This window comes from Brienomyrus brachyistius, chromosome 21, assembly GCF_023856365.1.
Source record: "Brienomyrus brachyistius isolate T26 chromosome 21, BBRACH_0.4, whole genome shotgun sequence".
Lineage (NCBI taxonomy): Eukaryota > Metazoa > Chordata > Actinopteri > Osteoglossiformes > Mormyridae > Brienomyrus > Brienomyrus brachyistius.
Window position 1 is genome coordinate 6,146,343 of NC_064553.1, and position 27,092 is coordinate 6,173,434.

General features: G+C 42.4%; 3 protein-coding genes across 5 annotated transcripts; all 3 read left to right on the plus strand.

Annotated features, from left to right (window-relative positions):
- The first annotated feature begins 215 nt into the window (after positions 1 to 215).
- On the plus strand, positions 216 to 13,503 carry LOC125716286 (TLC domain-containing protein 4-B-like). The gene is made up of 7 exons (XM_048988412.1): positions 216 to 483; positions 5,224 to 5,390; positions 7,117 to 7,206; positions 7,326 to 7,384; positions 7,593 to 7,687; positions 9,274 to 9,347; positions 10,499 to 13,503. Exons 1-7 carry the CDS (start codon positions 472 to 474, stop codon positions 10,812 to 10,814), a joined length of 813 nt encoding a protein of 270 aa, XP_048844369.1. The 5' UTR covers positions 216 to 471; the 3' UTR covers positions 10,815 to 13,503.
- Positions 13,504 to 13,652: 149 nt separating this feature from the next.
- LOC125716284 (holocytochrome c-type synthase) lies at positions 13,653 to 18,294 on the plus strand. 3 transcript variants are annotated; one of them, XM_048988409.1, is made up of 8 exons: positions 13,653 to 14,344; positions 14,871 to 14,942; positions 15,711 to 15,856; positions 16,717 to 16,904; positions 17,063 to 17,211; positions 17,411 to 17,530; positions 17,700 to 17,786; positions 17,904 to 18,294. In XM_048988409.1, exons 3-8 carry the CDS (start codon positions 15,736 to 15,738, stop codon positions 18,103 to 18,105), a joined length of 867 nt encoding a protein of 288 aa, XP_048844366.1. In that variant the 5' UTR covers positions 13,653 to 14,344; positions 14,871 to 14,942; positions 15,711 to 15,735; the 3' UTR covers positions 18,106 to 18,294. The 3 variants fall into 3 exon arrangements, with proteins under 3 accessions (XP_048844366.1, XP_048844365.1, XP_048844367.1); XM_048988408.1 differs by lacking the exon at positions 14,871 to 14,942; XM_048988410.1 differs by lacking the exon at positions 13,653 to 14,344 and having other exon boundaries at positions 14,390 to 14,942.
- A 1,267-nt stretch (positions 18,295 to 19,561) lies between these two features.
- rwdd3 (RWD domain containing 3) lies at positions 19,562 to 24,381 on the plus strand. Its single transcript, XM_048988411.1, has 4 exons — positions 19,562 to 19,776; positions 20,166 to 20,644; positions 23,187 to 23,302; positions 23,765 to 24,381. Exons 1-4 carry the CDS (start codon positions 19,665 to 19,667, stop codon positions 23,874 to 23,876), a joined length of 819 nt encoding a protein of 272 aa, XP_048844368.1. The 5' UTR covers positions 19,562 to 19,664; the 3' UTR covers positions 23,877 to 24,381.
- The last annotated feature ends 2,711 nt before the right edge of the window (positions 24,382 to 27,092 follow it).

A 27,092-nucleotide genomic window follows, 5' to 3' on the forward strand; every position in this document is an offset into this window, starting at 1 on the left:
TATAAATGTTACCGAGACAAGAACTTTTGGCGCTTTAGTTTTTCTCATTAGGTAAAAGGTTACCACATTCTCGTGCGTGTGAGTGCGCGCGCGCGCGCGTGCTTGTGTGCATGTGTACGCGTGTGCATGTGAGTGTGTGAATATAGCCCTTTAAGAAGGCTGCTGTAACCTGATCTCCGCCTTGCCCCTTAGTAACCTCCCCCATCACTACCACAACCCAGCTCAGGGCGGAAACGCATCTCTCAACTTAAACATGTCAGGCTGCATGATCAACTCAATTCCGCAGACGCATTTTTACAGGGTTATTCACAATGCAAATGTCATTCAGAGATAACAGCCGGGCGTACGGAGAATGATTTACTTCTTTGCGCCTGGACAAAGATTTATGAACTTGGATTTGAAGGGGAAAGTTACGAATAGCAATCGGATGGTTCCTGGTACATACATTAACTACAGTTTTCTACTCTAATAATGAAAGACAAGGTAAGCTGTGACGGGATATACAGTGTGTTTGAATATACCTTTCTTGATAGATTACTGTGAGCGTATGTGTGCGTAGTGAAGTGTCTTTACACAGAACATGCCTTTTAGATGTGAAAGTCTAAACTTACGGCTGCGCTGCTTTCACGGTTCACGTGCACTTTTTCTTTACCGATCAGCCAAACGCGCATGCAATCAGCTCGCTTTCATTTTTCCAGTAATAGGAAAGTGAAAATACTGTACCTTCATCACCACCTATTCATTACCAAACTCGTGCGTTTAAAAAAAATCATAAAATATAATTGGGTACCACCACCTCAGAATTATCTAACTCTTGTTCCCTAGGCAACTTCATGTAAAATAAAAATAGGAAAACGTTGAGAATTTAGTTATCTCGCTTGCTTGTTTTAAATAGGTACGTTATCCCTCTTGCGAAACTTTGTATTACGTTTCATCTTATCTCTATTAAAGGTTAACAGCGGAAATGGTCTTGCTTAATCGTACTGGTGCATCTGACCAGTAGCTGAGGAATTAGTTAAATGGGCATAATTACAAATGCAAAATGTGTTTTGCAAGCATAAATACGGTGAGTGAGAATATATAAGAAAATTCCATATAAGGAAGCTAGTTTTAGATTACGCTTGTAACGTGCACCAATGGGGTGATGTTTCTGCAGTGAAGTGGTGAAGATATTAATTTAAGTACTTACATGTTTCTATAAAACAGTCAAAAGTCTGGACACACCTACTCAAAATAACTTGTTTTTCAATAAGATAATGAGCCTGTGTACACCTCCAGGTTAAGTAGTAAGTATGACCTTGTGAACAAGGGTAGAGATGGGGGTGCTGAGACCGACGACCTGTACCCCCCCCCCCCCCCCAGCAATCCCCTGACCTGAACCACATGGAGCTGATTTGCTATGAGTTAGAGTGAGGTAGCCGACTCGTGTCCAGAATGTGTGGAAGCTTCTTCAGGACCGTAGGAGGTGGATTACAGGTGGCTCCATCTGGAAGCTGGTTGAAAGAACGGCAGGAATCTGCAGTCCTGACACTGAAGCAAAATGGGGCTGTTTTGAAGAGTCAAAAATGACTCTGTGGGGTTTATTTAGATTCTCAATCTGTTTGCATCCTTAAACTCCTCCACTATCACGGGGTCTTGTTCACAAGTGAGGGAAGGATGGAGCAGGAGATTGGCAGACGGATCGGTGCGGCGTCAGCAGTAATGTGGGCGCTGCATCGGTCTGTCATGGTGAAGAAGGAGCTGAGCCAAGAGGCAAAGCTTTCGATTTACCAGTCGATCTACGTTCCTACCCTCACCTGTGGTCACGAGCTATGGGTAGTGACCGAAAGAACGAGATCGCGAGTACAAGCGGCCGAAATGAGTTTCCTCCGCAGGGTGGCTGGGCTCTCCCTTAGAGAGAGGGCGAGGAGCTCGGTCATTCGGGAGGGACTCGGAGTAGAGCCGCTGCTCCTCCGCATCTCTGGTGAGGTGGACGCCTCCCTGGTGAGGTGTTCCGGCATGTTCTCCTGGGAGGAGGCCCCGAGGAAGACCCAGGACACGCTGGAGGGACTATGTCTCCCGGCTGGCCTGGGAACGCCTCGGGATCCCCCCTGAGGAGCTGGACGAAGTGGCCGGGGAGAGGGAAGTCTGGGTCTCCCTGCTTAGACTGCTGCCCCCACGACCCGACCCGGATAAGCAGAAGATGATGAATGGAATCTATTTGCATATGATGAAATACTTACATTTGATTCATGTAAATTAAAGATGTGGTTTCAATAGATTGGAATTGTGAGCCATATTATGAGAGATTGAGACATGTAATAGATCGCACAGAATACATGATAATCGATGACAAAAGTTTACACGAAATTGCATGGCGTAGCCCCCTCAAGTACTGTCAGCGCGGTCTTTTAATTACAACGGACCACTTAATCGGTTGCGTGCTACCTGGCTGTTTTAAAAGCAGGTCCCCCGCTGCAACCCTGTACTAGGTAAGTGATTGGATGGATGGATGCAGGGCCTTACATGGGAGGACCCCATACCAAGAAAACTGACCATTTTACTTCCTCCACAAACCAGTATGCATATTTGAGGTCCCCAGTCAACTGCCTGTTCTATCTAAAAGTAGAGTTGGCTCTGGAATAACTGGCAAAGCATAACTTAGGAATACTGAGCTTTGGTGCTGGATAAATTCACCTTGCAGATTCACCTGTCTGCCTTTGTGCTTTGAATGAATCGAGACTCAAAAAACCAGTTCAGCGGATCATGATTTCGAGGATCCGGATAATTGTCCCACAATCGTGACTCAGTTCGTTGGGGCGAAGATGACTAATGGGATTGGCTGGTTTAATGCCAAAGTGGCTGTTATGTAGCGACCATGGACTGGAGGGTAAAGCAGTCAGGAGCATAGCTAGGGTTACTCAAAGGCATTACTCAAATGGATTACTCAAAGGGATTACTCATATGAACTCAACAAAAGAACAATCAAGAAGTCACAAATAAAGGAGCTGGGAGCTGGTAAACACAAGGCCTATTGAAGGGTTCCTCTTCACAGAAATCTGTTCAAGCCTCAGCAGTAGGGTAATGGACTCGGGGTGGGGAGGGGGGGGGTAATAGATCACTCCCGGGTGGAGATAATTATTACTCGATTGATTGACGAAGCCTCCCTCACTGCTGTACAATACATTTACATTTAATTTATTTAGCATCTCCTAATCCAGGTCCTAGGTGCCGCTGGGAGGGAGCAAAAATGTGGAGTGTTTGGAGGGGTCCCCATAGACCAATTTAGGAAACAGTGATTTAACACTGCATGCAGTTAGGAAAGCAGGATCAGACGATCACTGGAGCTGTTATGGTTTAAGGGCTTTGTTCAAGGGCTCTGCAGTGAAATCACTCTGTTGATCATGGGATTTGATCAATCTTCTGATTATGGCTACACACTGCGGCAGGTAGTGGGTTGGTGTTGCCCAAATGGTGAGATCATGACACTGAGGGGCTGGCGTCCGTCACGGAGCTGATGCCAGGCTCACAGAGTTTTCAGATTTGACTGGGGGGAGGAGGGCAGGGCCAGTGATGTATTTGCAGTCGTTCTCAAGGCTGGATCACACTTCTTTGCACACGTGTCACACTTGCACATCCGCACTGCGTATACGAACACGGAAATGTTCACACTTCTCCGGTCAAGCTGTGCACTTTGCACAAGTGCACCACGTGTCATAGCGGAGAAACACTCCATGTTTGCAATGTGATTCCGAAATGGAAAAGCTAGTTCACGCGAAGTGTGTCCAGAGCTGTGCAAACACTGCCCATGCAGACACAAATTTGAAAAGCACGATAACATAAAAAAACACTTCATAAAAGTCCACGAGGAGACGTCCGTGTGAACACATGCAGAGAAGTATGAACCAGCCTTGAATGCTGAACTTTCATGAGTTTCCTGTAGTAATCGAAAGCGAGCTCAGGCAAGCTTCCTGACAGCACTGACTGAGGTAGTTAAGGTCGAAGGGCTCAGTTTTGGTTTCTGGGGCTTCTGTTAAACAATATGCCGAATAAGATTAGGTATAAACTTTACTAAAAGGTCTGAAAAGTAATATGCCTAGTAAATGTTTAGATGAATGGCAGCTTAAGAAAATTTACTTTGTCTCCAGCTTAAATGCACAACCCTTGGCATGAGTAAGACATCTCTTCTTAGAAAGTCAGATCCAGTCATTGTCCGGCCTTTTGTGAGAATGCCAGTTATCCCTGCAATACTCAGCATTACTGTCATAATCACTAAACTCACAGCTAGGGGGGGGGGGTTTCCAGGTAGTTTTTTTTTTTGTTTTCAACCCCCATTAAGTGATTTCCAAAAGAAACTGCAATGGCCAAGCAACACCTCACTGTCAAGAGTGATTGAATCTGTGAACAAATTGTGTCTCAACCAGCCCCACAGCGCTTCCCCAGGATGTATGATGCGATATGGTTCCTCTTCGCTTTTTGATCATCTCTAGAACTCTGGGACTCCGTAACGATGAAGGAACCTTTTTCATTGTGGCCAGAAATGCTGCATAGATAAAGCTAATATTACTTTTAAAATATTACTGTGTTTTATTCCAAAAAACACCATTGTCTCAAAGGACATTAATGATATTTGTGAAATTTTGGGTTTAACCAAAAATTGGAGGAAAATGCGGGTTGTATATAGCACTGCACTGTAAGTTGTATAATATTACTGGGTATGTTGGTTATTTGTCTAATTTTAGCTTGCACTACATGACCTGTAGTTGTATGGATGTATAATATATAGCCTCCCATATGGTGCTGTCCGTCTGTAAAATTAGCCTCCAGATAACCGGTATCGTGTAACTGATGCTGTGTGTCAGTTGAAGTCTAAGCTGTGCTGTATATATTCCATTCATCATGTGTGTGTTCTGCTTAAAGACAAATGTGTAATACATGTCAATCCCAGAATGCACAGCACGACTGTTAACTCTCAAGGTTAAGGTCAAATGGTAAACACAGAGTAACTTTTCTGTGGACTGTTTCTGTACTCAGACCCACCCAGCTTGCTTGTTAGGGGAAGGGATTCTCCACTCTGATCTCTCCCAGTCTCTTTTTGTGTATAAGTCCAGTCAGAGAATCGTAGGAAGAATCCAATTTGTGGTTCTTCCCGGGAGCACAGTCCAAGTTTATTAAAACTTCCTCATTTGTCCAGTGTGATTCTTACAGTTTTCGTGCGTTTCTTCTCAATGCCCCTCTTTTCAGAATTGGCTGCTCATGGATACCTTCTGCCCGCTGGTAACGGGCATCTCCATGACCAGCTTCCTCGCCTTCCAGTGCCTGTTTTACAGCGTCAGCCCCTGGCTCTCGGCTCGCATCAGTGTAGGCTTCCCGATGCTCAACCGCAAGCAGAAGATCGAGTGGAACTCCAGGTAGCCGACCGTCCGTCTGTCTTGTCGTGCTGGGAGCCTGTTGTTTGTGATGGGCATCCCCGTGGCATCTGCTTCGGAATACGATGGCGAAAGTTTCTGTGTGATGTGGGCATGCGTCACGGAAGAGTTTTCGGTTGAAAAGCAAAACTGAAATGAACAAACGTAGCGCTGACAGTCAGGGAAATAAACATGGATGGTGGACGCTAGGCTTAGTGCGATGGATTCTCTGCTGCTGGGACACAAGGGCTGGTTAGGTGTTCAGGAAGCCAATGACAGAGAGCACAATGCCTTTTATACTCTAGAGGATTGGTTGCAAGTGGAAAGAGTTTGTCACCTGACTTGGCCCTATCGTGGAGGTCCGTGCCTTCTCCCATCTGAGTGATGAACATAAGGAAGTGGAACAGTTTACACAGTTGGCTGAGGCCTTCAGGGTAGAAAAACCAGTGATGCAGCAATGCTCTGAGTCCTCTCCAGGGACCTAAAATGGATGTAAAGGCCATTTTGCATCATAACTGGTACAATGGTGTAAATAACTCCAGTGTGGAAAAACCTGTCTCTGTCACGATCTTTCCTGTTGACTGCCGTCAAGGAGATTGAATGCTACAGGACAATGTTACGTGTGGATATGCTCAAGAGCCATTCGAGATTCTCTGTGAACGATTTCCATCTGAATCATGGTCCGTTATCGATTAAGACCTTTATCATCCTAAATGCATCAACACAATTGACAAGCCCAAGACTAACATTCAGATAGTAAACCGATTGACTTTACAAGTATTCAACATTATATTTAAAATTCAGTGGTGGGAACATTTTTTAAAGAAAACAGTTGAGTTAGATGAGCAAACTGGCTGTTTTTAACTGCAGAAAATGTACGTTTAACTCATTTAATAGTTTATCAAAATCTGAGAGTTTAGCTAATGGTTTTAGACAGACTGTGTGTGATCTAGCAGTTAGTTGGGACGTATAGGGCTGTTTTAACTGTAAACTCTGGTCTGTTTCCTGGTCAAACCAGCCAGGTCTCCCTTCCTTCCCCTATGCCTCTGGCTGCCTTTAAGGTTAGTAGTAGGGATTATTTGGAGTTTGTTTAGGTTATGCACAGGATCAGTGAAACCCTTCATCGCATGGAATAAGGAACAGCTTGTGAACAGAGAGGTTAGTGTTTCGGGCTGTTTCATGCAAATAGTCACAACACACATAAAGGCTGCTAGTCAAGCTGCTCTTACCTACGCAGTGTGGGGATGGAAGAGCAGGATATGAGGAGTGGGACTGGCTAGGGAAACAAGATGCATGATATTTGAGTTTAGCTAATATCACCTTACTGGCCTCAATGATTCCCCTGCATATTTAAAAAGGATGAACGTAATAATTTCTTAGCAAGAGTGCAATCGTATTTGTGCACTGTTAGATTTCATCAGTCGCTGCATTTCCTGTTAGATTACATGCAAAACGACATTTCTTTCAGAAGCGTGGAACATGCCACCCATCTGATTGGGACATTTGGGTTCATTTTTCTTTATTAGCCGGCTTGATAAGCAGATGTGTGATGTCATAAGTGTTTTTTTTTTTGCTCCAAAGGTGCATAGTAAACCAGATTAGACTCATAAAATCATGCTCACGTAGTGCGAGTTAAACAGTTCATCTTTTCTCGTCTGATTGAAGGAGGTTTTGCTGGGCATGAATTTGCTCTTAGCACACCTCGTCTTTTTTTTTTCTCCTGTTCTAGGACAGTGTCCACGCTACATGCCGTCGTGATGGGGCTCTTCTGTCTTTACATCCTGTTTTTTGATGACGCCATTAACAAAGACCCGATCTGGTAAGCCTTCTGCAGAGTGTGCACTGCAGTGGCGATTTCACTGTAGTGTTCGGACATGTAGCAGTGAAATACAAATCTTACAATTCCTTTGTCTTTTTTTTTTTATCGACTGATAACAGGGGGGATCCCGCCCTGGTGAAAATCAGTGTGGGTATAACTACAGGGTATCTCATTTCAGGTGAGAGGTCAATGGGTCTGCATTCTTGGCATAATTTTCAAATGATCTTTATCTTTTACAGTTGGCTGTACAGCACCAGTGCTCTCTGATAGCTGTACTACCTCACCGTAAAATCTGTACCCTTCTAAGTCAATTAGGGATAATGAGACTAACCAGTCAAAGCCAACTAACGTCAATTGCCCATTGACGCTTTTTTTATTTTTTGCAGATCTGCTTCTCATACGTTGCTATTGGACAGCTATAGGGGAGAAGTCTTATGTAGTTCATCATCTGGCCTCGTTGTATGCTTGCTACTATGTACTGGTGAGTTTCATATTGTCCAATAGCAGTGTGCGCAGGCAAGACAGGAACGTCTCAATGGGATGGGGGGAGGGGTCATGTGGGGCTTTGCACTGACTGGTGAGCTGAGGATCAGAACCAGGAGGGGCCAGTCCTGCAGCATGGCCCGTGATTTGGGAGGGTTATTCACTGGCAGGCTGACACTGTCATTAATCCTGTGATTTACTATGTGTTATATCTCCTCTTGAAATCTGTCGCCGAAAAAAAATATGATATTCAACACAATAGTCATATAATAATAGGTTATTAAGAATTATGTAAGTCTTTCAAGGTGCCTGACATCCGTCCTGATGGAAAACCTCGAACAGTGTGAACGGAAATCACAGAAGTATTATTTGAGAAAATGTCATTTTTCGGTTGACAGTTTCAAGAGACAAATCTTCTGAACTTAGCATCTAAAAGATGTTTTATCAAATTCCCTATGACTCTGTACTGGATAAGAAGTTAGAAAAGCGGGAGGCAACCCTGATCCAAGAGTACCAGTATCCATCTGGTTCTTTATCCCTCCTGGTGAGTTCCTATCTTCCTGAGATCAGGTGTGATTCCAGTGCAGGTAGGATGGAAAACCTGCTGGATACCGGCACTGCAGGATCAGGGTTGCCTACCCCTGGATTAGAAGATGGGTGGATTGTATTATCAGATTGAGATTAAGCATCTTGGAAAAGTGTCCTTTAAATGTTATGGGCCTGGCCTGGATTTTCCTTTCCATCTGTATGTCTTGGTTAGCTGAGGGATTAAAATGAGATGAAAAACACAACCGGTTTGGACTGGGAAGTGAGCAGTTCAGTTGGGACGTTAAGCAAGATCCTGGGGAGGCCGTTAAGGATCAGGCCTGGGGATATTTGACCATGAAAACCTCCTGTCTTCTCTGCAGCTAGTGCTGTTGAGTACAGAGGGCAGATCCAACGCCCAATAACAGTATGAACTTACCAGTATTTTGGGGCACCAGCATACAATGCTGGAAAAATGTTAAAGTGCCCAGAGAGTGTTGTCTATATTCCAAACACAGTAAGTACACGTCTGTTTAATTCCCCTTAGAGAATTACAGGTAAATGGGATATTGCTGCAAACTCTACCATGATGCGGATTTCTCAGTCAAACAGGACAGAGCATCTTCATTCTTTGCTCTGGATTCTTCCTTCCATTGACCTGCAGGTTTTCCACGTCCCTTGTGCTGCACACTAACTGAGATTAAGTATCTTTTGAATGCTCATCACCAACTTGTGCGTCAACAATCGGTAGTGTTCCAAATGTTATACTCCAAGGACCAGCAGGTGTTTTGCTTCCACTAGCATTTAGTTCCTTCTTTATTTTAGTTAAATTAACATTGGTTTCTATTCATATAATATCTGAAAGCAAACGAAGGTGGAGAATGTGTGAAAGATATGAATGCTCATTTGGGATTAATGCTGCCACGCTAATGCTAACCTTAGCACTGACTTGGATAGGGTTAGTACTCTTAATCCAGTGATGCCTTTTAACCAAAGTCTTCTTTCACCCCCAGTGTTGGTGTGGGGGTCCCAGTTTCATCGTTGCCTTGTTTTTTTCAGGGTCAGGGTATGTTACCCTACTTTGCCAACTTCCGTCTGATCGCAGAGATTTCCACTCCCTGCGTGAATCAGCGGTAGGTATGTCCAGCCAAGGGCACAAGCATAGCTGAGGAAGCGACAACCCTATGCTCTTTAGGAGAACAGCAGTCGTTGTTTATGACTTTATGGTTTTAAGCTCTAGATGAGCTACGGAGAACTGAAACCAAAAAATGTTGAATTGATGCTGGTCACTCGCTTCCAAACCTCATTACACACATTGTGAATGAACTTGCCGATTGTTTCTGGAAAAAGGCTCCATTGATGATGACACTTGGGCTGAATGTTGTTCTGACTTATTTTGAGAGTCTATGGTGATTTTTGTCCCGTAATATTAAGAGGGCTCTGTAACACGTGTGTTTTACATGTCATGAGTGACCATGTATTTTCTTAATATAAAGGCTGTCTGTCAGAGTTCATATCTTTCTAAAAGTTAAATATAATTTATAAATACACTCTGGCCTCCCCCTGGTTTCTAACCCACAGGTTAGCATCACCTTTTGGTGATAACATGCAAAATCTGCACCTGCTTGATAAGATATGAAATTCTCACTACAGTAAATATGAAAAACTAACTTGCATAGCTGGCCTCCAGTTGTATTAAAATTCCAGTCCAGGGTTGTTTTTAGTTGAAATCTTTTGACTTTAAATAAACTGTCTTTTATTATTCTCTGCTGATGCACAGCCGCAGATGGGGATAAGAATCTATGAACACATTCATAACACATAATGCATTCATAAAGCATTATAAACATGGCTATAAATATTTAAAGTAAAAAAAAATAAAAAGGCATAACACATTTTAGCCTTTTTATTATGCATTATGAAGGCCTTATGAAACTGTAATCTATAATGCACTATAGATACCTTTATAATGCAGTACAAAGCATCCTTAATACTTATACTGACCTTTATAATGCATTATGAAGGTATCTATAGTGCATGATAGATGAGAGCTTGCATGAAGATGCTGTAATGCTTTATTAATATAACAATTACATAGGTAACTAATGCATTATAGATTACATCGCCGAGTAAAGTGTTACCAAGTGTTTTAGACTGAGAGGCAAACGGTGTTCATGCGAGAGCTTTAACGTGATTGGTGTCTGTTGTACCCCTCCCTTGCTGTGATTGGTCATTCTGATTCTATCCCTTTCAGTTGCTTATGCTGCCCTCTTGTGTCTTACAGCTGGTTCTTTGAAGTGTTAGGGTACCCCAAGTCCTCCAAGGCCAACATAGCCAACGGGGTCTTGATGGCGGTGACATTCTTCTTGGTGCGAATCGCCATCATTCCCATCTACTACGGCAGGATGTACTCCGTCTACGGCTCGGAGTCGTTCTTCAGGCTGCCCTGGGGCGGCCGTGCTGCCTGGATCTTCTCAAGCATCTGCCTGGACATCATGAATGTCGTGTGGATGCACAAGATCGCCCGGGGCTGCTATAAGGTCTTACTCTCCAGCCGACGGAAGAAAACAGAGTTGCAAGAAAACGGGAAGCCGGATTAAATGCATTGAGGACTATACCTCTGTCCCGGGCGAGAGCTGGAAGATAAACTCAGTCAAACTAACTACTTGAAGACTAAAGTCTGGCCGAACCTTAATGATGGTAATGCAGAAAAACTAAGTAAGCGTAGGAACAAGTCCTAGATGGGGCAGGGTGCTGTATTTCAATTGACAAGTGACTTTATCGTCAACCAAACTTACGCAAAATCACCAACGTAGTTTCTAGGCCATTACTTTATTACGTTTTTTTGGCTTTTATTTTGAAAAGGAAGCTGAGCTAAAACGCACCTGACAATATCGATCCTTAGGTACAGGCTTACCAAGTGCCATACTCTACACCGGAATGTCCGGTGTGATTAAGTAACTGGGAAAAAAGGAGCAGAAGATTTAGGTTTTTTTTTTATTCTTCATGTCCATTACTTGAGTCGCTGTGACTGGGAGGCAGCGTGGTTCTCGTAGACGTCCCTGTCATTTTTATGTTATTTTTTTTTGTTAGACGCGAGGAACAGTTGCTGTATAATTTATGTCTGAAACAATTTTTTTATTTTTTCATCAGAGGATTAATTATTTTTGCTATCAAAGGGATAGAAAGTGCACTTACATTTAGGATACAATATTGCACATGTCAAACTGTATATTTTCATTACTGTAATCCGTTTGTACCCTGCTGGAGGTATGTAACAACGCATTATGTAATAACGAGTTGCGCACTGTGTAATGACACATTTTGTAATAACAGAATGTTACAAATTTATAGACTACATTATAATTTTATATTGCAACATTACCCTATTCTTATTATTATCATTATTTTCATCATCATTTCCATTTTCATCAGTTGCATTGTGTTGAATTATTACATAATGTGGCATTATTATATAATGTGTTGTTACATGGTACTTCTCCGCGGTATGGAGTAGGTTGGTGGAACTGCGATTATATTTCTGACCTATAATATGCACTTAGCTACATATTTGATTTCAAAGCTATTGATCAGTTTGTAAGTTTAGAACAGATATTGCTAAAATCTGTTTTTAAGTGACTAGGGATTTACTTACCATATTACATTATTTTGTTTTTAACACACCTGAGCCAAATGCTCAGTTTGGCTGTCGTTTTACTCGTCGTTTTACTTGTTGATGAGACGAATCGTAAAAATTCTGTGTCTTATGTCTCCCAACCTGGTCCTCGGGGGTGCAGAGGCAGTCCATATTTTTGTCCCTCTCAGCTTGGTGACATAGAGGCCTCACTGTCGTGACCTCACCATGTGGGCGGTGCCAAGCCGCTACCAAGGGAGTGTGTAGCTCTGCACGTATGTACCTGTGACCAAAAGGTTTCAAATCCCATGATAGCAGAGTGATTTCACCGTAGGGCCCTTGAGAAAAGCCCCTAACCCCCACAACAGGTCCATGGTCTGACTCGGCTTTTCTAATTGTATGTTGCTTTGGATAAAATCGTCTGCTAAATCAGTGTTTCCCAACCCGGTCCTCAGGCACCCCCAGACAGTCCACATTTTTGCTCCCTCCCAGCTCCCTATCAGACAGTCCACATTTTTGCTCCCTCCCTGGTCCGTGTCGGACAGTCCGCATTTTATTGTGTCAGCGACCATTAATAACGTACTGTACATACAATACTAGCATGGATGTGGGGCCTGTCAGTTCGGTTCTGTCTTGCCTTATTTCTGCATTGAGTTGTACATGAACAATGCTGTACCCTGATGTGAGAAGAATTACAGAGTTTCAGGAGAGTACATGCAGTATTACGTAAAAAGGGTCAAAATGGGGGGATAACTGCATAAGATAACCCCCGGTGAGACACCCCAAAGCGTGACAGACAGCAAAAAGTGGTAAAAGGTAAACTGTGGAGAGAGTATGACAAGAAGATGAAGGGGCGTGTGGTGACATCCAGTGACACGCGCAGTACTCGTGCAACATTACTGAGGTATCACAGAGCGTGAAAAGGGAAGCATACCTACGTCAACGCTGTGCAGATGTGATTACATCATATCGCCGAAGGTTTCCATAGGAACAAAGACCCCATTAGAGTGACCTGTCGGAGTTGCATTGTGCAATTCAGTCTGCAAGAACAAATGCGAAAATTAGCAGTGATATAAATGACACAAGTTGCCTTTCTTGACAGGATACTTTAGGGTGTTTATGGGTAAAGTGTGTCATTACGGCACATTGCCAGGGGAAAATAAATGCTGAGAAGCCGAATCGCGTAGATAGGAAAGTTTTTCCTTTATTTGTGCTAAGTTTGTTGGGTAGCTTTTCCATGCGCCACAAGGAATAAACCTGCATCTGAATGCTACTGTTACTGACATTGTTGCACTTCTGAAGAATATAACTGTGTTACTGGCAAGAAGTACAAGGATGAAGGCAAAAATCGGTGGAGTTTTGTATAATATAGGCCTGCTGATAATGTCACGTTAAAAAATCAGATTGTAACATTTTACAACGTAACAGAGACAGTGCTGGATTTGCCTTGTTTTTCCCCAAAAGGGATTAAATATGCAATATGTAAGTGTATAAGGTTGGATTTCCCTCTGGATATGTACCTTGTAAACAATCATACACGCTGCTAGCTGATTAACACCCAACAACGCCTTTTTCATGCAAGTGCTTCAGAACAGCCAAATGTTGGACACTTTGTACATTTCTGACAAGGATTATTAAAGAGGAAATTAATGGTACCTTTTTTCTACCTAGGAGGTAGGAACCTTTTTCAGATTCTTTCTTTTATTACCAGAAATGCAGTTACAAGCAGTACCGTTTATTTTTCTTCTTTCCTATTTCTCTCTGACTAAACTGACAAGTAGTAATGAGACTCATTCCTTTGAAATCAGGACGTACTGGATTAACAGGTTGGCGTCAGGTTTGTGGGCCAAAAACATAAAATCGGCCACTGACAAAAAGCTGGAGGACTTAATTGGGGTAAATATTCTTTAAATCCCTGCGACACCCCTAATGATTAATATGTGCACCACCTCATGTTTTTCTGTTCCATGTACTGTTCTCATGTCACCAAACACCAGAGGAGTTTAAATTCCAGGATAAGAATTCATGTTGCCTTGTCATTTCCAGGTCAGTAGTCCTGCATGGTATTTATGGGTCAAAATATACCATGGTTATATTTACAGGAAAGAAATGTTTTCTGCAAAAATTCTGTTTTGTTTTCTTAATTTTCTTTCAGTTTTCTTAATCAAAATCTCATAAATTTAAAATCTGACAGTTTTTCCCAGCTAAAGCGATTTGACTATAAATAGAAAATGACAATAAAAGATGGAGCTCATTTTTATGCTGTTTTTATATTGTGTTTGATGAAAAATATCAAGCTAAGGTAAAATAGCACGAGGATTAAGCAGCAGGTTAATGTACATTAGATGATACAATGTAGAGGATTTTGAATACCATCAACTAGTTTTACCAAAGATTGTGACCAGCTGGAATTTGGGACTGGATTGAAGCCAAGACCAGTGCAATCCAGATCACTTCAATGCCAAGACTGATGTCAAAATACTCCAACACACACCGGTAAGAACAGTGGTGATAATACTTGGTAATGAGCTAAAGGAAAAATTTACCTAAAATGGTTCGTATTATTGTCTGCTGTAATATGTTTGACTAAGGCACTGAGCTTAAAATGCTTCAGTACACTATACGAATACATGTAAACATGTTAACGCTTGGGTATACAATTTTAAATCGTCTTGGAGGAAATGCGGCAACTATAGCAGAAAACCGAATGACGCATTTGATAAAAACCATTTGCAAAGCAACTGAAACATGCTGTAGCATTGTAGACGTTAAACGGAAGATGGGTAAAATGCATAATAAAAATTTAGAAGTACTTTTAATACTTGTAATTGTTATAAGAGTATGGCAGGTGCATGTTTATCGCATTGTCCATACGACCGCTATCATTTTTTATTTCAAAGAAATGAACATGACAGAACACGTTACAATACGACACTTGCGCACACATTTTCAACACGGATGTGACATCATTATGGCGTAGACTGAGTTCTACACGTGCAATTTTCTTCCGGCGTTGTTGCAGTGCATTGTGGGAAGTTCCGCTTCTCCTCTCTATATGACATTGGATCAAATCTGGGCACCATCCTTTAATCAGGTGAGTGTTAAAAGTTTGAACACGAAATATTTTTGCATGACGAAGTTTAAATCGCACTCTGGAAAATCACTGTAAAACGGCTCTGAAAAGGTTTACGGGAATCGTTGCGTTATGCCGTGAATCTTACACGTGTCTCTCCCACCTTCATATATAGTAGTCATATATTACCCTGCCTTTCATATATTACTTATCTAGAGTTCCTTAAATGTTTCATCCCGAACATTTAAAGTGAACTTAGTAATTATTTGTATTTTGTAATAACATTTTATTATTTGCATATTTCAGTATTGTATGTGTATGTAATTTAGGTAAATATCCAGAAGTTCAGGTCCATTTAGTCCAAACCAAGATTTTGTTTCAACCAACCAGTTGAGCATAAAGAGTCACAGTCACAGAGGACTCAGCTTGTTCGTTGAAACGAAGTCTTGGTCTGGACTTTTACTCAATGGACCTGAACTACCCTCCTCTGTAAGTAATACATTATATGTGATTGTGTACTTGCCTAGTGTATACACATGTGATGCTGATCCACCTGTCTGTGTATACTGCAGCCTTAAAGTCACATATTTAGGTAAACTCTGCATATCTTATATTTTATATAAACCGTATACAATAAAACTTTAAGAATTACCGGGCGGTGCCTGTTGTGTAGCTAGTGTGGCTCGTCTTTTGACTAGCTGTGTTTAATCATTCACTTTTGTAACCTCTGCGATCAGAAATGTATGATGTGTCATAACAAAATCATTTTTGTTTTTCTCTCTTAAATAGCTGGGCCTCTCACCACTCTGTAGAAATGGGTGCGACAGCGTCCAGTCCCACCACGACGGTGAAGGCGGAGGACGCAGTGGTCCCTCACCACCGCGTTGATGCTGCACAGTCCGCAGCTGGTGTTGCGCATGGACAGCACCATCGGGGTAGGATCCTGCAGCACGCTGGCTTTCAGCACCCTGTCTTCAGGAAGGTTTTCACATTTAGTTCATAGTTGAATCTGCTTCTTTTTCGTTTTTTACATGGCTGGATATCTTCCTGAAGAGACTCAAGTTAATTACCTTATTTTCAAGGGTCCAACGTCAGGGCCCATCACATGATCTGGAAGTATCCATCCAGTCTGGGTCCTTAGCTGTTGTGTCGTGTGTGAAAATCCCTGACGGGGTCCTGCTGTTAAACTTTTTTAGAAAGAAAAAAAAAATCCCACTTGTTTATTTGTCATAAACCACTTCGGATTATAGCATCTCGTACACAGAAAAGTAATTAAGTAGCTGTTGCGGTGATAATTTTCACTTTTGCGCAAATGTCATTTCACGGATCAGATTACGCATCAGGATGCATTTTCTGTGTGTCAACGACTTGCAGCTCTGGAAAAAAAAATATGGGACCACAGCAAAATTTTCAGTTTCAGTCATTTCTAGGAGCCTGATACGAACCGTCCCAGCAGTGCACTTCACTCCCGCACTTAATGTTTCCCGTTCCCTTTGAAGGTCACTTGATGTCACCCTCTGATTTATGAGGCCGGATAAGTTGACGATCATCTCTGCCATTAGTAATTTGCTTCCGACCTTCGCTTGGCTGGTTTTTGGTTATTGCCAGTGTCACGTCCTTAGAAAGCTGTAGTTTCATTTCAGTCAATTTGTTTTCTGTTTTTTTGATGGTCTTAAAATGTATTATTTGTTTGGACATAGAGACATAATTAAAAAAATATAATTGCTATTGTTTGTCTTCCTTAATAATGTGTAAGTGTCACTATGAACTAAAAACGTCTGCCTGTGGCCGTCAGCCTTTCTGTCCGGAAGCCCCCCACCAGAATGTCCTATGCACCAAGCCAAGACGGGCGCATCAGAGGAAGCGAAGGCGCCCCCTCCTGGACCAGTGCATCAGGAACGAGCCTATGAATTTGTGGAGTGTCCAATGAGGGCGGCGTCTGGGGTTGGCCAGGGTCCAGGTGACATCGACCCGGCAAACATGGTGCGTGGAACCAGGATGCCACCTGTTTGGATGTAAATGCAGAGTGTAAAAGGTTGATTTAGCTACTTTACAGCCTTCTACTTGTTTACTTGTAGGTTTGGTCAGGAATTAGGGGAACCTGTTTTTTTCCCTTATGTTTTTATTTCTTTCCGTCTCAGATGCCTCCTCCGAACCAGACTCCCGCTCCTGACCAGCCATTCGAACTGTCTCTGAGCAGGGAAGAATCCAGAATCCCGCGGGCTGGAACCGCCAAAAATTGGGTCTACCCCTCAGAGCAGATGTTCTGGAATGCCATGCTTCGCAAGGGGTACGTTAGTAAAATGCCCTCCAACCCAGCCCCCCAACACCACCCAGTTACGGCATACCCTTACCCCACTAAGGAACTCTTCTGTGTACCCGGACACCCGCATGCCAGATGACGAGCCCTTCTGATTACGCGAATTGTTTCCCGCTGGTTATAAACAGCCAGGCACCCAGTTTAAAAACACATTGGATCTCACCTGTAGGTGGCGCTGGAAGGATGATGACCTTTCTCAGAAAGACATGACGAACATCATTAAGATTCACAACCAGAACAACGACCAGGCGTGGCAGGAAATCCTGAAATGGGAAGCCCTCCATGCTAGGTGAGTCCACAGCTATGGCTATTCCCCGGCGTGTAACCTAGCAACTGTGGAACCAGACAGCTGCAGGTTTGAATCTCGGAAGCTGCTATTGAACCATGTGAACCTGAGGGAATTGGGTATTTCCTGAGAATTATGGATGTGAATGATCTTTTTTTTTTTTTTTTTTTAGGGAATGCCCATGCGGACCGTCTCTGGTACGGTTTGGAGGGAAAGCTAAGGAGCTGTCTCCCAGGGCTCGTATCCGCAGCTTAATGGGGTGAGTTTTTAATACCGCTATTTTAAATTGATTCAGGCAGCAAAGATATCCCACTTCTGCTACATGATGCAGGAAATCCCAGTCTTGCTAATATTTATCCATTGCTGTCTGTTTTAGGTACGAGTTGCCTTTTGACCGGCACGACTGGATAGTGGACCGCTGTGGGAAGGAAGTTCGATACGTCATCGATTATTATGATGGGGGTGAAGTGGACAAGCAGACCTATGAGTTCACTATCCTCGATGTCCGCCCGGCGTTCGACTCCCTTGGGGCGGTGTGGGACCGGATGAAAGTGGCTTGGTGGAGATGGACCTCGTGAATTCATGCTAAGAACCTAAGCGCGCAGGATAAGGAGAAGTTCTCAAATCGAAAAAAAATAAGTTGGCAGGATTGTATCTCAGTTGGATGCTAATAAAGGCACGGACGATCTTTTGTTGGCAGTACACAAAAAAAGCTATATTTCACAGAGGTTATTCTGAACCATACGGGTATTCAGCTCCGGGTTAAAGGTACGTAAGTGTTACAGCTAATATACATCTAACCCGGCACAGAATACCTGGCTAGACAATACTGTTTGACATACAAGCACAACGGATCAGGTCGCTGATAGTGCTGTATGTTTTATTTAGCTGGTTAAAATCTGATTAAAATACTTTCACAGATTTTACGGTGAACAGCTACATACATGATTTTGATCATAGACGCAGTTCTCTGAGGTTGCATGTCTTTTATTATGTTGTGTTTCGCTAACTGTGGTTGCACACTTGCAGGCAGGTTGATCTGTTAGCTGTGTAATGCTTTGTGTCGGTCATGTTGAAGGTCACAGTAACATCAGCCATTTTTCTTGTGACTTTTATAGCTGATAATGGCACTGGGTGCCATGTGAATGTATGATCTGACCAAGATGTGTATTTCAAATCAGATTCTGAGTATTAGCTTGTTTTTATTCCGCTTTCTTTGCAAATGGATACAAATGGCACATAAAGTTAGTCTCTTTTCAGTGGTTTAAGTACCCAAAACTGCTCCAAATTTGAGTACAGGCAGGGCGAACGTAAGGGCAGAGGTCCACAGCAGTGGATGTTCACAGGTTGGAGAGTGCTTGTGTGCAATGCAGTCATATTTCATCACAACAGTAGCGTGTCTCGGTGGTTACACGTCTGCCATGCAGCGTTGGGTGAAGTGATACTTTTGCACCATGTCGGAATGTCATCCTGCGTTTAACATTTGCTCAAACGCTGTAATTGTGCTGATTCATGGAGTCTCTGATGTGATTTTGTTGCAAGTAACTTATTTGTTTGCGGACTGATTTTCTTTGTGTGTAGATAATGCAGAATTCCAAATAAAAAAAATCTCACTTTTCTACCAAGATTTCTGGCTGTTTTTATACACAGGCTGACCTTTTTCCTTATACTTTGAGTATGTTCTGTTATTCAGTCGTGTTTCGAGTGTCTAAAATGCAAACACCTGCGGTCTGTGCTGAAAGCTACATTTGACTGTGTCACAAATTTACAATGATACAGAGGGGAATGTTTTGTGATTTATATCACTTGAAGACTTGCTGCAAAGTTTGGGGATCTTTTTCCTCCATTACAACCACTGCTTTTATTTTTTTGTTACTCTTATGTGATGCAGACAATTCAGAAAAGATAAAAGATTGTAAATCATGAAAAAGTGGGCTGTGTGTCCCTGCACTTGACTACAATGACTTGATATCAAATCGGGCAATTCTTTAATATTAAATCATGGTTACAATCCTATACGCGGAACTAAAGTGTGGATAAAAGGAACAACCCGGACCATTTACGTGACGGACCTCGCGGTACCCCTCTGTGGTTAATCATGGTTCAGACTTGTCAATTATGACCGTATCGTTTGTTCATGCAAAGTATAACCGGTGGTACAAGTATGTCCGAAATAGCATTGGATGAGGTTTCAGTTTTATCAGCAATTTACTGCGAAAGGGACGAGTTTGCATTGCTTGAGCAGTCAGGTGAGAAGCGCGATCTCTTCGGTGGGAGTCATATTTTACGGAACTCATAAAAGGAATAAATAATGAAACATTATTAAACAAAATTAACTGATGACGTATTACTCTGCATGATCGACCTGTAAAATGTATGTAGTAATGCAAATTCTCAGAATTAGGGGTGCCGGAGCGGCATGGATACCCTGGTAGATTCAGGGGGGCCAGCACTTCACAGGGGCCATTGAATACGTAAAAATGGGCGTTGCACCGGGCAAGGTGACATTTTTTAGAATGGGCCAGAATTTCTATGTAAGCCCCTGCTCAGAATATAACAAATACGTTAATAATAATAATTTCCTGTCATTACATATACATTAGAACCAGTTGCAATTTTTGTTATTATACCTTTACAGAGGAAAAGGGCATCCTTTTCCAAATCCGTATCATGGTGGGAGACCGCTCGGAAGAGAAGTCACTGAATCTGCTTTTCCAGTTGCCCCCTGAGTATCCATCCTGTCCGCCCGTCATCTCTGTCAACTCAGAGCAGCTCACTAGAAAGCAGTGCCAAGACATAAAGCAGGAACTGCTACAGAAGGCTTCCAGCCTTGTATCAGAGCCCATGGTCCACCAGTTGCTGCTCTGGCTTCAGCAAAACGTCGCCAACATGATCAGCCTGGAGCAGGCCCCCAGGCTAGCGAGCACCTCTGGGAACGGTGGGCAGCGTTCAGAAGATGGAACTTGGATGGCGCTACTCCTGATTGATCACATGAGATCCAAAGCTAAATATATTAAAGCAGTTGAAAAATGGACGTCAGAATTGGAACTTACTGGTAGACTTTTCCTGGGAAGGCTGATATTGATTTTGCTGCAAGGAAAAAGGAGACAAATAAAGGTACTGTTATTTTTTACCCCCCCCCCTCCCCCCCACAGAAAAAAAGACTAGTGTTTGTTGAAATGTTAGATTCTAGGGATTCTTGGCTTTTGAAAGTCTGTGTCTGTTAAATTGCCCCGAAGATTTCTCTCAGGTATAATCTGTGTTCGCCTTACTCCCCCTGTCGTCCATATGTGGTACTGCAGGACCATATAACTGAAGCCTTATTATTATGAATATCAACAATGAATTCCCGTGCATGTTGAACCATTATTTTTTCTATTAATGTATGTTTTGTAATTCCTAATTTAGTATCGACACAAAGGTAGCAATATACTTTCTATTTAAGGCATGAAGTTCTGCAGTGTGACCTATTTGCAGGCCTCCATACTTAACATTGTGTACTTGTAGTTAATTTAAACGAGTTGTGAAATAGTAAAATGGTTGTTTAAAGTAATAAAAACAGAAAAGAAAACTTCAGAGAGAACTTTAAGTATTAACATTCTTTTTTTCTCCTTTTGCTCAGATTATATAACCCAAATAGTTCTGTTTGACTGTGCAGTTTTACTGAATGGCACAATCAAAAACCAGGAATGTCACTATGGATAAGGGATTGTGTAAAGAGACCAAATAATGTGCTTATTGTTCCTAAAACAGGGGGAGGTGCAAGCTGGGGGAGAGGAGAGAAGCGTCTGTATGAACTGCACTCCCATGATCCCCCAGAATGCATTGTTCCTGCTCGAAGGCTTAAGTGTGGCTGGGGAAAAAAAGTAATTTATCGACCAGGGACGCTAATCTTCCAGCATCCTGGGGCATAAGCCGTGTTTGGGGTGTGTTAATTTGGGAGGCTTTGACGGTGTGTGACAGTGGCTTGTTACCCCCAGCGTGCAGGGACTCGCTAGACACACTGAACCTTCTCTTAGTTACACCATTGTTTCTGTGATTAATTAATGCTTAAGGTTTAGCAGATATCGGGCCCTAAGCTGGTGACACGTATCTGGGGGGTGGCGGCGGGAGATCCTGAACAAACGCTCCAGTGCGGCCGGGATTTCTGATGCGCCGATGATCTGCTTCCATTTGTTTGGTTTTGTTTTTGTTATGCTTCGTTTTGTTATGTTTGTTTTGTTATGTTTTGTTTTGTTATGTTATGTTTGTTTTGGTATGTTTTGTTATGTTTGTTTTGTTCAGCAGAATGAGGCAAAAAGAAGAACATGAGTACCATTCTAATGTTACAGTGCTGACACGGTGAAATCCATCCATCCATTTTCCAAACCGCTTATCCTACTGGGTAGCAGGGGGTCCGGAGCCTATCCCGGAAGCCATGGGCACGAGGCAGGGAACAACCCAGGATGGGGGGCCAGCCCATCGCAGGGCACAGTCACACACCATTCACTCACACATGCACTCCTATGGGCAATTTAGTAACTCCAATTAGCCTCAGCATGTTTTTGGACTGTGGAGGGAAACCGGAGTACCCGGAGGAAACCCCACGACAACATGGGGGGAACATGCAAACTCCACGCACATGTAACCCAGGCGGAGACTTGAACCCGGGACCCAGAGGTGTGAGGCAACAGGGCTAACCACTGCACCACCATGCCGCCCCACGGTGAAATTATGAACTAAAATGAATTATATTGTATTTTCTCGCTACTTTTGGTAAAAGTACAGGTGGCCCCCAGGTTGGAACAGTAATAATGCATTACATAAATATAATAATATTACAGTAGTAGATAGAACTGCAAGCAGTTTTACCGGGGTCTAAGCGACCCCACGTGGTTAGGAACCTATGCAGTTAAGAGCCGATGCGGTCGGGAACCGAAGTGGTCGAGAACCCATGCAGATGGGAACCCACATGGTCGGCACTAAAGTAGGAATTGAAGACTAATTTGGAAAAGTATTCATAAGGAGGATCTAAAGAATCAAGTAAAACAGATGTTTTCTTCCTCATTCTGAGCACCAATGAATAGGCCACAAAGCAAGTTTACCGAATTTAAACTAAAACAGGTTCATATGGACATGTTACATACCATTAAATGCAAATCAGTCCACAAAAGAGTTTGAATATATGACTTACACTTCATGATGTATTAACTACAATGTATTTTGCTGTTATAGCGCCCACTTTTGGTTGGGACATGCCAGTCTTTGCCTGTGACCAGACGTCCTCCGGCTACAGCCACCCCTCATTTTTAATGTGTATCTGTTGAACGGTGTAGGCCTCAGAGCCACAAGTTTTCAAAAGGACACGTTTACTCTCATCCTTATGGTGGACTTGGGTGAATTTTCAATAGTTTTTGTGTGATAGCGCCCTCTGTTGGTGAATCTGCACCAAACTTGGTTCATGTCCCAGGAGTGAAGGGCCAAATGAATTTCTGAAGCTTCATGCCATTTCGACAATCTGTCAGTGACTCGTAATATTTAATGTGAATTGACGTGGAAAAACAAAAATTGTAAGTATTTGCTTGCCTTCAGTCTTTGCATCCACGTCCCAGCTGTTAATTTCACCCATTAAAATCTCACGGTCATTCTGAATCCCTGTTTGCGTGCCTGTGCTTTTAAGGAATACCTTCATCTTCTGAAAAAGACGAAGGTCGATGTCGATTCGTCGGGGAAGCGATGTAAGGAGAAGATGATGAGCGTCCTCTGCGAAAAGCCGTTACTGGAGGAACACAAACAGTTAAGTGCTTAATTTTTTTCCTCTAACATGCAATGAAAAGTTCCGGTATCATGATCTCTTTATGTTAGTCAAGTGGCCGCTGGCTATTGTGGGTAAGAAGCTGAGCTCCTTTTATTGACTCTGTTGTCTAAATGACTGACCTTTTCACCTAAGACCCTCAGCTGATTAATAACCAGATAAGTTTGTTTCTTCTGAAATTTCTCCAGCGAAACACCCAGTCAATTGGAAATGAATGTTACCGTTGTTACCTATTTAAAGCGTACTGAAGAAAACCATCTTTCAACTAAAGAGAATGAATCAATAAAAAATATAATCGGAATATATTCACACAGTCACAATGAAGCTTGCATAATGGCATACAAATTTGTCACTTATCATTATTTATCAAATGATTTTAAACACAAAAGACTTTGCTACATCCAGTGATTTCAAATTCTCACTCTTGCTGTCTCTCCCCACAGGCTTACAGCTTTCAAAGTTAAGGAGTTCTCCTCTTTAGAGGAGTTGAGAAAGGAGTTTGACTCCCTGGGACTGTTGAAGTTGTACCAAGAGTTTGTGAACACGTTGCTCTAATTGTGCTTTTTACGATCTCGCTGACCCCAATCAAGTGGAACGCTTTCGCCGTAGAAGAGAAGCCTCTTATCACCCGTGTTAATGATGCTCATTATCTCAGCCTCAATATGAAATAAATGTAGCCATAGAAATAAATCCATTTTAGTTTTTTTTATGGTTATTGGGGGAAAAAAATACCCTCAAAGTAGAGTAATCAGAGTTTGAACACTACGCATAGGTCTTGGATTTAAATGAAGTGTTTCGGTAATGTAGCCTGAAAGCTTGCTTTCTCTTTGTTCGGTTGCCTGTGGTTATTTAAAAATAAGGCATGATTAAACTTCTTTCTGGTCCCTCTGTCCTGCTTGCATCGCTATTTTTCCACATCACAGAATAAAGAACGATATTTCCCATTCCAGATGTATTGCCAGTATTATGAATGCTATATGGCGATGATTGCCTGAATATCCATAACCATTATATATTTTTTCCGCGCTGAATAATAATAAAAAAAGATCAGTAATAATAATACTCAGTAGTGTTAAATTTATCGCCTGATGGTTTAGCTACTCTAGTGACCCTGATTTAGCTATTTATCTTTTGAATATTTTAGGGGAATTTCAACAAGCGTTGGCCCAGATCGGCTTTATTTGCACAAATTACATTGCAGATAATGAAGTCTAAGAAATGCTTCCTTGGTGAGGATATTGTCTATGTCGTGAATTATTGGATACAGATCAGACATTTTATTACATTTATTTATTTCATTTAGAAGACATTTTTGTCCAAAGCAGCGTATACATGAATCAAATGCCACATTATGGACATCGAGCCGTCTGCACGTACAGCTAGGTTAGGGTCCCAATGACGATTAAGTGTAGGCGAAGCTACCCGTTTGCGCCTAAAGTCCAAACACGAGCCCACAATCAGTGGCATTTATGATTTTTTTTTAAGGTGGGGACCATAAAATGGGCCATTATTCAAATACAAGGGCCAGCCTTATCATTAGCCAATGATATGTTTCAAATCTATGAGTGACGGGGGATGGGAAACTCTGGGAGCCAATCACCTTTCAGCTGAAACCAGTGCCCTTGTGGCCTCACCCCTGTGTAGTGGTTTTTCAGCCTTGCCCTTTATGATTTCTAGATTTCTCCAGGTTATCCGAATCTTTTGATTATATTATGTACTGTAGATGATGATATATATTCAACCTCTTTGCAGTTGTACACTGAAGAACCTTTTTCTGAAATCGCTCCACTATTTGTCGACACAGAATTATGGGGATTGTGACCCTCTGCCCATCATTACTTCTGAAAAACGCTGCAACTCTGAGTTGATCTTTTTATACCCAATCATGTTACTGACCTGTTGCCAATTGACCTAATTAGTTGCAAATTGTTCCTCCAGCTGTTGCTTTTCTGTACCAACGTCTCCGGGCTCCTAATGTCTCCATCCCAACTTTTCAAAGACGTGTTTCTGTCATGAAATTGAGAATGAGCCAATATTTTTTTTTTTCCTGAAATGTCAAAATGTCTCATTTTCAACATGTTGTCTATGTTCTGTTGTAAATAAAATATGGGTTTATGAGATTTCCAAATCATTGCATTCTGTTTTTATTTACAATTTGCACAACGTCCCAACTTTTTTGGGATTGGGGTTGTAGATACACAGTACCAGGTAGGAGCCACTTTTGTCTCTAGAAATGATTCAAAGTTCAAAGATTACACGCAGAAGCCACCCTGAGCACCACAGTCAGCGCTTAGTTGTTACTTCTGATCTTGTGGCTTTCCAGCTACCTTTAACAAGGCTGATACGCATTTGACAGGATCTTTTTATTCCCGTGATTCATGTGTGATACTCGCAGGTGGGTGTATGTTTTTGAGATGGCGTAGCCTCAACGTATAGCAACAACAGTTGGATCACGCTTAGGTGTCATAGCTGTTGTAATGTCAAACAGTAAGTGAACCCCCTGACCCGGTCTGTGTGCTGTATGTATTCAGTTACAGACACGTGATTTGCCGTTATGAAGACCAGCCTGTTCGCATCAGCAAGCAGGCATAGCTAATAAACTGGCCCTGAGTGTAGATAAGGAGAGTTCATAGGACTGGAAAATATGAGAAAGATAAGAATTAAACTGGGCAGTAGTGGTTATAGTAATTTAAAGAAAACTGCATCTGGAACCAGTAGACCTTTTCAGACGATTTCTTGTGGAGTTTTGGACAGCTGAACCTCCCTCACTGCCCATCAAGTAGATCTACTGTTGCAGCTACTGGAAGTGTAAAGTGCTATTTCAATCTTAGACTGGTGAGTGAATACATACCAGTCCAGCAGAGCCAAAAAAAGCCCATTTTGAAACGGCTGATAATTTTAAAAGGGAGTTTTACCGGAAAATTGCCCTGGAACCTGAGTAGAGTTTTGGGTTCAAACGCCGTCAAGATCTATGGCCGCGGCGCTGGGAGGCATTAAATTGCTCTGGTTAACGCCGGATTCTGTACAGCATATCATTCAAAAAGGTTCATATGATTAAATGGTAAGAATATCTGCTAAGTAAAAAATGACTAATGCTTGTTCAAAAAATAGTAGTCTAATGGTATTATTAGGTAATAAAATATGAGTGAGTGCAACAGAATATTTTGTAAATTTGCGCAGTCTTAGGGGAATATGTTTGATTTATTTAAAAGCACTCTGCGGACCGCTTTGGGATTTTTTTATAGCTTCGGACGGTTTCTTTTGACGCGGCAACCGTCGCTTTTAAGCCGGTATGTTTTTCTGCGGGCGCTGCGGACTTAGGCGCTCGGTGGCCGGTGTCAGACATGGATGATCCCCGGCGGAATTGAGAAATAATCTACAAAAGCGCAGCTTATAGGGGTGGGGGCAGGAGTGTGAGAGACATCGCGTCCCCTGCGACCGAAGCGCCTGGGGCTCCTCGGCTAGGATAGCTGGCCGAGCGGCAGCTGTAAGAGCTGCCCGGCGGGCAGGGGACCAGGGCTGCCAGTCGTGTGCCCGCCCGAAACCAGAGACAATAATGTGTGAAAGGAACGCTTAGCAAGTGTCTTCTGAGAACAAATGTTTATGAGTTTATAATAGATTGTAATTCTTAGTAATAATAATAATAAATTTGATATATGTACCCGTTTGCTGTAAACTCACGCAATTTACATCATAGAACGAGCTTTGGGAAGAAGGTGAAGGAAATGAGACAAGTGGAATAATGGTGGAAAGGATGCCAGTCCATCGCAG

What these genes read in the sequence shown, in the direction of transcription:
- rwdd3 (XM_048988411.1), top strand. Translation starts at nt 19,665, where the DNA reads ATGCAAAGTATAACCGGTGGTACAAGTATGTCCGAAATAGCATTGGAT. An exon ending in TGCATTGCTTGAGCAGTCAG is followed by an intron (nt 19,777 to 20,165) that starts GTGAGAAGCGCG and finishes ATACCTTTACAG; the next exon opens with AGGAAAAGGGCATCCTTTTC. An exon ending in GAAAAAGGAGACAAATAAAG is followed by an intron (nt 20,645 to 23,186) that starts GTACTGTTATTT and finishes TGTGCTTTTAAG; the next exon opens with GAATACCTTCATCTTCTGAA.
- LOC125716286 (XM_048988412.1), top strand. An exon ending in AAGATCGAGTGGAACTCCAG is followed by an intron (nt 5,391 to 7,116) that starts GTAGCCGACCGT and finishes CTCCTGTTCTAG; the next exon opens with GACAGTGTCCACGCTACATG. An exon ending in ACTCCCTGCGTGAATCAGCG is followed by an intron (nt 9,348 to 10,498) that starts GTAGGTATGTCC and finishes TGTGTCTTACAG; the next exon opens with CTGGTTCTTTGAAGTGTTAG.
- LOC125716284 (XM_048988408.1), top strand. Translation starts at nt 14,307, where the DNA reads ATGCCAAGACTGATGTCAAAATACTCCAACACACACCG. An exon ending in ACATCGACCCGGCAAACATG is followed by an intron (nt 16,905 to 17,062) that starts GTGCGTGGAACC and finishes TTTCCGTCTCAG; the next exon opens with ATGCCTCCTCCGAACCAGAC. An exon ending in CGTATCCGCAGCTTAATGGG is followed by an intron (nt 17,787 to 17,903) that starts GTGAGTTTTTAA and finishes TGTCTGTTTTAG; the next exon opens with GTACGAGTTGCCTTTTGACC.